Source organism: Medicago sativa, chromosome 5 (genome assembly GCF_051527215.1).
Source record: "Medicago sativa cultivar Bolivia chromosome 5, Bolivia_mono, whole genome shotgun sequence".
Lineage (NCBI taxonomy): Eukaryota > Viridiplantae > Streptophyta > Magnoliopsida > Fabales > Fabaceae > Medicago > Medicago sativa.
Genome location: NC_140753.1, coordinates 32,604,966 through 32,614,035, shown reverse-complemented (window position 1 = coordinate 32,614,035; position 9,070 = coordinate 32,604,966). Strand labels below are relative to the sequence as shown.

Below are 9,070 nucleotides of genomic sequence, written 5' to 3'. Positions count from 1 at the left end.
ACACCACCCAATTCTCCCCCTCTTGAAAATCTTCAGCAACAACAACAACAACAACAACAACAACAACAACTGCAGCCGGAACAACAGCAAGAAGAAGACGAAGAACAAGAAGAAGAAGCTTTATCATCAATAGATCGTTGTTGTTCAACCGAATGTATGTTCATATTAGCATTTGCCTTTGGTTTCTTACTTGATTTCATTGTGAGTTCTTCTTCTCTGCTCTCTAAGTTTTTCATTATCAATTGTGCCTAATATTTGGGATTTTTGGATCAATTTATTCATCTTGATGGTTTCTTGTCGATTTATCAATAGAATTTAATTAAATAATTTCTACATCACAATGACGATAGTTTCTCTAACTATAGATTTAGTTTCATTTCATATTTTTGTTGATGTATTATGTACACATTCAGTATTTATCGTATGTACATAGTATCAAAGAATTCCCCTTTACTTCATTGGAATTCTTGTACTCATGTAAAAGTATGAAAAAGTTTTTCCTTTGCCAAAAGAACCTTGGATACCAAAATCTAAGTCAAGGGGACTAATATATCTCAGTTTGACCCCTGATTTATATTGCATTAAAAGTAGTTAAATATTTGGAACTTTGAAGCCAATAGTTTGAGGCCAGAGTATCCTATTCAAGACTAGAGGCTATATCCAAGCTAAAACAGAATAAGAAGGTTGTGGGCTCATGGCTCCTATTCACAATTGTCATCTGATTTATAATTCGCTTTGGTACGTGGTACGGGTATACAATAAACAATTATTTATGAATTTGATACGTGAAGTATACATAGTGGGTTCGATATTTGAGATTGTGGTACATTCTAATATTTGATTTGGTACACTAGTAATATTTTTTTTTTTATTTGGTGGTTAAAATAAATAAATTACACTCTAAAAAATATAAAACATCATCATGCAAATTAAGTTGAAATATTAAAAGATAGTCTTATTTTGTTTAAAAAACAAGAGTCTAAGCTTAAAGATATTATTAAAATAATTTAGTATGCTATCTTATCTGCTATCAGTTATCTGATGTGACTAGGAGCTCATCTTCTATCATCTTGTGCACACACTTTTTCAGTTGGGGCTACACTATTTCAGCTGGTGCTACGATGATACAGTTGAAGTGAGAGCTTCAATAATTGTTTAAGGTTTCATATGAAGTCTAACTTTGGTAGGCTCTTAGAGGACATGTGGATGTAAGCATATAGAGTTGAACTACGAAATGAGACAGAAAATGCCTTCATTGAACACAAATATCATGTTGTTGAGAAATACAGAAGACATCTACACACAAGCGATTTTTTCCTAGTTCATGAGAGTATGAAGAATCATGTAAATTCCCAAACCAATGATGTTAGAATCGATGAAAAAACCACGGTTTCAATTTCAGATAAAAAATGCAATGCAACTAACTTATCTATCTATAAATCTGTTTGAGCATATATTGTTTTGTTTAAGCCTTTTATGTAATAAACTTTGTTGATTATTATGTGTGCAGAATGTTCCATATTCACAGGGGATCAAAACATAATTGGTTTAATACAACACAGGTTTGATTTGTCACTTTATATTGACTAAGTGTACATTTATGTGCTTGTAAATTGAGTATTTTGTAATACATTTCAACATACTTGGGTTTCCTCTATTCAGAAGTATATTTTAAACTTTTTGCACTTGCAGACTGATCTTTCAGTTTATGCTCATCAAGGGCAAGGGAGTCCGAAGGATATTGAATTCTGTCGAAGTCTTAGTCCTGACACAACAAAATTAGACCTTGAGATGAGACACCCACCATCTGCAGTTTTTCAACCAAGTCATTATGTATTTTTCATGTTCTCAAAGATTTAACATTATATTTACTTGCTATTTTTTTTATCATCACAACAAAATTTTATTGATTTTAATGTATTCCTTTTTCATATAGGGATTCAATTTGCATGATAGCTTATATTTCTTGGGATAGGAGCAAGGAAATCAGTTAATAACACTTCTTGGAAGAAGAGATCTGGATCATGCATCAGCTTTGTTCTTCACAATAAGATTACCATTTGAGCTTTATATGTCATAGTTTAGGTGCATAGCAAAAGAATTATGCAATAATACCTTCTTGGTTTTCCTAGATAACAGTATCAATTGCAGCAGCTACTTGATTTCATTACCAATTAGAAACTCTCAATTGCAGCCTATGAAAGAATGCAATTCTAAATCAACTTTCAGGTAATAAATTCACATTCTGAATAGGTTAAAGCCTAGTCTATGAAACATTATTCAAAATAGAATTAAAAAGAATTTTTATTTACAAGTATATGATACAGACATCACAACTAGCCATAGGCCATTGCAATCATCATACTAAAACGTAAATCAGATGATGCAATTTAATACAAATCCATGAAAATAACAAACATAGTTGCATACACTGTGCTGCATCAATACCAAACGCTTCTGTGCTGTTCATGGACATTTTCACAATAGACTGATCACAGAGGATATGGCCACGGGACATCAACATTGGATGGTTATCCTCAGTTGCTTGCTCCTTCGAGACAAGACAAAAGAAAATAAATGCAAATGGAATTCTTTGTTGCCACTGTTAAAAGGTTCGTGACTGCCATTTCTGCTTTTCTGACATGATATTCATAAATTTAAGGAGCGCTGGCAAAAACAGGATCCCTGCTGCCACAGTCACACTCAATGGACTGTTGCATAACTGTCCCAAAAGATTGCAGAACTATCTTTTAAGTTCCTCGTCCAACTTATCTGACTCTGTTATATGACTTGTCAAACTTTCCAGTCCACAGAAGACAAGCCATAAGCTTCTGGATATTAGCAATATGTCTGGTAGCAAAAGGAGAGGTGAGGGTGAGTTTTTGCATATTGAAGTACTTAAACTCTAAATCCATTTGAAAGGGTGGGTTTTTGCATATTGAAGTACTTAAACTCTAAATCCATTTGAAAGTATTTTTTAAAATTGCATTGAGTGAAGTTTTAACACAATGTCAGCTCAATCAAGGGATGGGTCCTCCAGGTTCTGGTTCTGCATGGCTTGAAGTATTTTATACATTTCTACAAATGGATATTTCATATTGCGGCAGAGTCAGGCTCTCCAACTGCACTTAAAAAATGGTCCCTTACATCATAATTCATAATAGTCCCGGTGATAAAAATGGTTGGCAATGATTTGTAAGTGTGTATATCAATGTAGATGTTTCTCTAAGCTTTTGGGTGTATCAGCGTTGAAATATTTCTCAATGTACTTCCAATAGTTGCTGAGTGCTACATTTAGGTCCTTTGTGTACTTTCCATTTCCCCGACTGGAGCAATTTTAAGTAAACTAGCCTTCAGTTCAGCTCAATCCGGACAGATTTATAATCAAGCACATAATCAGTGACTAGTGAATGAACTTAAATTAAACAGTTAGAGTTATTTGCAATATTCTAAGACTGAGACTACCTGGACAAAGAAAAATAAATATAGAAGCAATTAACTAACATGGTTATTGAACATGGCACCCACCACATCATAATATAATAAGCCAACAAATGCACCAATTGACTTGTACCACAATTTATGTTTGTCCTTGTCTTTAGAGCTGTATTTACAACTTTCCTTAGGCTATTTTCCAGCAATCAGCAACATACATTATCAACTGTGGCAGTAATTTAAAAGTAATTATCAAACAAAACTCAATTAATTTGATTGCTATGGTCAATCTGATATGCATGTAACACTTGAAAGTATAAGAAGAAAAAATAGGATAGGGTTAAACACACGAAGCATATATACAGATTATTCCACTCTATAGCCCACAAATATTAAATGTGTTATGGATTTAGTAAAGCATGAATGTGTGTTGGCCTTGGCCCCAACTTAACATTTCATTAAACGGTGATCTTATAGCCAGCACTTACAAAATCTATAATGCTAAAAGTTGAGATAGAGTTTCTTATATCTAACATTTGCTTGATTAGATTCAAGTTTGAAATTACCAGACAAGTGAAATCTGTTACAAATTCATCAAAAGTTGAAAATGTGGAGCGCTCGTGAACAAGATCTTCTGATGCCTTGACTGCAAGGTTATCAGAAGGATCAAAGCCTCCTTTATTCCTTACCAGAACCATCACGCTGGAGATTACTCTGCCTCACCAACACCATGGTTTGCCGGTGACTATAAATTCACTCACCCATACAGGGAAAGCAGAAAAGACTACCAGGGGGCGGGGGAAACAAAAGTTAACGGGAGTTATTAACATGGAACCAAACAATAACAGAGGTGGTTAGTATTATAGGAACCATGTATAAGAAACTGTATGTAAGTTTTGCTCATTTTCATTCCATACCAAATTTCTTACTCATTTTGTGACTCCAACAGATACAAAGTTACAGGAACATTGAGCTATGTCATTGCTAAAGTTGTTGCACTAAATAAAAAACTAAAAATAACAAAAGAAAATCAATCCAACACAACTAGTTTCTGATACTCAGGGCCAGCAATGGCAGCTTCCATGGCTTCTTCAGGGCTTATTTCACCTTCATTATCTAAGAACAGTGTCAGCAGATTCTTAGAGAAACCACTCACCAGCGCCACTCCTTTCTGAGTAGCCGGCACTGGGGTGGCCCTCGAGTCTCTCAGATTCCAGAAAACTATCTGAGGCACAACAGAACCATACCCTTTCTCGCTATACTTCCTAGTGATTGCTTGGTAATCGGTCTCCCAAGAGTTTGCAGACGCTTGATCAAACTCCATGTCACTAAAGACAAAGATCCTCTTAATCATCTGATCCTCATTGAGATTCCCATTGACAGCCACATCCATTATGCGATCAAACACCTTCTGGAAATCAGTGTTCATCCCCCAATCCATGTTCCTCACAAACTCTGTCTTGGACTTCAGATCATCCCCCTCAATCACATGAAGCTGAGGCTCTGCACTGAAAGTAATAACCTTCCCTTTCCATGGTTCCTCGTTCAATTCAGACACCAACAATCCCAATGCCACAGACACCTCCATTGGGATCCCATCCATACTCCCAGACACATCACACACAGCAAGACAATTCCTCATCTTTCCCTTCTTGAGCAAATCATCAACGATTCTCTTCCACTGCAACTCAGCCACTTCTCCACCATCTCCATCACCCAAAGACTCTATAATCTCATGAGGAAGCAAAGCACCAGCAGCAATAGTAGTCTTCCCTGCCTTCACATCCTCCAAGTACTTCTCAAACCTCTCCTTATCATGCTTCAAAAACTTCTCCTTATAAAACTTCATTGCCACAGAAGCAACCCTATTGTAAGGAATCAAACCCCATTGATTAGCACCAATAAACACCTCAGGCAACTCCAACACCTTCCTCAACGGCACCAACACATCTTTCCTCAAACGATCACGAACCCTATAAGCATAATGTGCCTCCTCCACACCTTCATACTCCTCCCTAGGGAAGATCCTCTTGGCAACGCTCTCACATAACAACGTTGATCTGTCAAAGGATGAGTCAACAGAAGGGCACCATTTAGCAGCAAGACTGATTTTTGTGGGTGACCCAGATTTCAAAAACTCAAGATCCTTCTTCAAATAATCAGCAAAATGATCAGAGATACAATCATGAAGGAACTTAAAATTGGGGTCAGTAGTGTAACGATCAACAAGCTTCTTAGCCAAGGCAATCCTCTTCTCTTCCTTCAAAACGTGAGCGGTTTGTTTCTGAGCCTTAGCCCTTGCCGCCACCTCTTCAGTCACCAAAGAGTCTTTGTCAGTGACTTTCCACGCACCTTTGTGCTCCCTGTGGTTGTGTCGTTGTTTTTTATTTATTCTTCTTAGAGCAAACGGGGTTGATTGTTGCAAGCGCTTACTTTTGGATCCAGATTTCCTTTCATTCCACTCTTCTTTCTGGATTTCACGGATTCCACAACCTTCGAGAATACGGTATAGAATTTCAGGGAGATCTTTGAAGTAACCAAAGTCAGCGAGGGAAGGAATATTGGTAGCTAGGGTTTTAGGGTGATTTTCATGAAACCATAGAGCAGCGGCGTAGAAGCCTTCTTTATCAGACTTGCCGGTACCGCGGACACCACGGAGGTTACAGACGAGTTTGAGAGTGGTGAGTGGGTTGTGTGACCAAGCTAGTTTGAGCCTCTCGACGAGTGTCTCAGAGGGAGTATCAGGAACAACATGGAAGAAGAAATCGAGACAAGGGTTACCGGTGGAGAGAAATGTCGGTGACATGTTCTCTGTCAATCCCATCGGTGGGTTTCGGTTCCTTCCCAGAGAGTTGAAGTTGGCGACCATTTGATCGACGAAGACATCGTTAGTAGTTGTGGTGGTGGTGACGGTGGTTTCAGTGTTTTGAGCGATGGTGTTGGCGGTGGTAGGGTTAGGGTTTGAATTGAGAGAGTAGATCTCAGGTGGGCCAACGATAGTGACGGCGGCCATTGTGAAAAAAAGAGGAAATTTGGACAGATTTGGACACGTAGGTAGGTAGGGTAAAGGTTAGAGAGAAGGTTGTGATATGTGACACGATAATCGATGCTGATTCGGGGTGCTATTTATTAACTGCTCAATGCGTGGGATCCAAGTTGTTTAACCACGCAAATCTTACTCACTAAGTTAAAATATTGTTCCTTGTTTGGCTTTACTGGCTAAACTATCAATATCATTATGCATTTTTTCCCCTCTCTTCAAACGTGATCTTTAGTAGGGAGGGATGTAGTAAGACGGGTGGCACTTTGGTGACATTAATGTCACCGTGCCATTGCATCTGGGCCACACATTGTCATTGCCATTGCATCTGAGCCACACAACACATCTAATGTCACCCAATGTGTGGCCCAGATTTAATGTCACCGTGACATTAATGTCACACAAGTATTTCCCGTAGTAAGACGTACTTGAACGTGATTTATAGTAGGAATATAATAAGAAAATTGCTGTTGACACATTGCATAAAACTGTGGCACACATGTAAAATACGTTTTTGCCCCCTCGGCAGTTAACTGTCGAATTATGAAACCGGCTGCAGTTAACTACCGAGGAAAACTTCAGCAGTTAACTACTGAGGAAAATTGAAAACTTCGGCAGTTAACTGCCGAGGAATCCTCAAACCCTTTTTTTTTTTTTTTTTTACAAAAACCATTAATTTTTTTTATTCTTTAAACCTAAATTTTCCTTAATTAAATTTAATTCTTTAATCCTTTTAAGGAATTAAACACAATTTTTTTTATGATTTCATTCATGTGATTTTGTTGCCATAAATGAAGAAATATGAGAGATGAATAATATTCGGTAGTTAATGGACCTAAAATGATAATTCAATAAAAAAAATGCAACAACAAAAAACGTTACAAATGATAGAATAATTATATTTGTAATTATTAGTAATTAATTATAATATTTAAGATATTTTTTTGTTGTTCACAAATTATAATATTTCAGATATTATTCATCTCTCTTTCAGATAATTATATTTGTAATTATTCTATCAATAATACCTTTTTTTTGTACAAATAAAACCACTTTTCTATTCTTCAAAAAAAAAAACATTTTTTTTAATTAATAAACGTGATTGAATATGTAGTAATTCTATGATCTCATATTTTTTTATTTATGGCAACAAAATCATATGAATGAAATCAACAACTTTATAAAATAATCGTGTATTTAATGCCAACAAAATTCATATTTCTTCATTTATGGCAACAAAATCACATGAATGAAATCATGAAAAGAATTATGTTTAATTCCTTAAAACGATTAAAGAATTAAATTTAATTAAGGAAAATTTAAGTTTAAAGAATAAAAAGAATTAATGGTTTTTGTAAAAAAAAAAGGGGGGGGGGGGGGGGGTTTGAGGATTCCTCGGCAGTTAACTGCCGAAGTTTTCAACTTTCCTCGGTAGTTAACTGCCGAAGTTTTCCTTGGTAGTTAACTGCAGCCGGTTTCATAATTCGGCAGTTAACTGCCGAGGGGGCAAAAACGTATTTTACATGTGTGTCACAGCCTTATGCAATGTGTCAACAACAATTTTCATATAATAATACTCGATACAAGTTTGCGGGATTTATTTATTTTTTAACAATAAGTGTTTAAGTTCGGAAAAAAAAAAAAACTACACATAAATCAAATGAATGGTGGTAATTCTCATAACATTAGTTGATGGTAAATGCTTATTCTACTTCATATAACACTTGTACAAAATGATATTTTAATCTAAAGAGTGGTTAAGATTGGCTAATGCGTCTAAACAATGATTTCCTTCCGACTTCAGCTTTCCTCCATTTAAGAAGCCTCCATTTATTCCTTTTTACTTTATTGATGTTTGACATGTGGCAAATGTAAAAACAAGGCTGAGATTAAAAGCTCTAGCATAAACACTTGTGTAATGAAAAATAAAATACATGTTTTTCCAACAAAACACACACGCTTTCTCTTTCTAACGCGCGCTCTTCTTCCTCCTCTTAACACCATCGTCGCCTTTCCCTCTCACTCTCGCTGATGTCGTCATTCAGTCTTGCCGTCGCAAACAGAACCACAGTGAATCAAGACAACCACTGAAAATTAAAACTCTAAACATTTTTGAATTGAATCACACCTATTTGTAAATCAATTAAATAATTGTTGAGCTTTTACAAGTTTCTCATAATTTAATTTAAATCAGCAATAAATAAGCAATTTGAAGGACAAAACGACATCGGCAACGAAGTTCGCGACGACAATTGGGTGAGGTTGTGTGTGGAGAAGAAAGGGGCGAGGGATAAATGGAGGATTCTTAAATGGAGGGAAGTAGAACTAAAAAAGGAGACACCTCTTACTAAGCAAGGAATATTCTTGATCAAAACTGACTTATAAGACTTTTAGGGCCCGTTTGAATTAGGCTTAATTTTGAGTTTATTCAAAATAGTTTATGCAAATAAATAAACTTTTATGTATTATTCATAAGTTTGTAAATGTAATTTATGAAAATACAATTTATAAAGATACAATTTTTGCAAGTGAGAACTTGTAAATTAACATAAAAGCTTATTTATTTGCATAAGCTGTTTTGCATAAACTCAAAAT

At 35.8% G+C, this 9,070-nt stretch overlaps 1 protein-coding gene and 1 pseudogene across 1 annotated transcript; both read right to left on the bottom strand.

Annotated features, from left to right (window-relative positions):
• Positions 1-2,291: 2,291 nt before the first annotated feature.
• LOC146921853 (protein RMD5 homolog) lies at positions 2,292-3,097 on the bottom strand (annotated as a pseudogene).
• A 1,222-nt stretch (positions 3,098-4,319) lies between these two features.
• Positions 4,320-6,565, bottom strand: LOC146921852 (uncharacterized). The gene has a single exon (XM_085715109.1). It carries the CDS (start codon positions 6,446-6,448, stop codon positions 4,466-4,468), a length of 1,983 nt encoding a protein of 660 aa, XP_085571235.1. The 5' UTR covers positions 6,449-6,565; the 3' UTR covers positions 4,320-4,465.
• Positions 6,566-9,070: the final 2,505 nt, after the last annotated feature.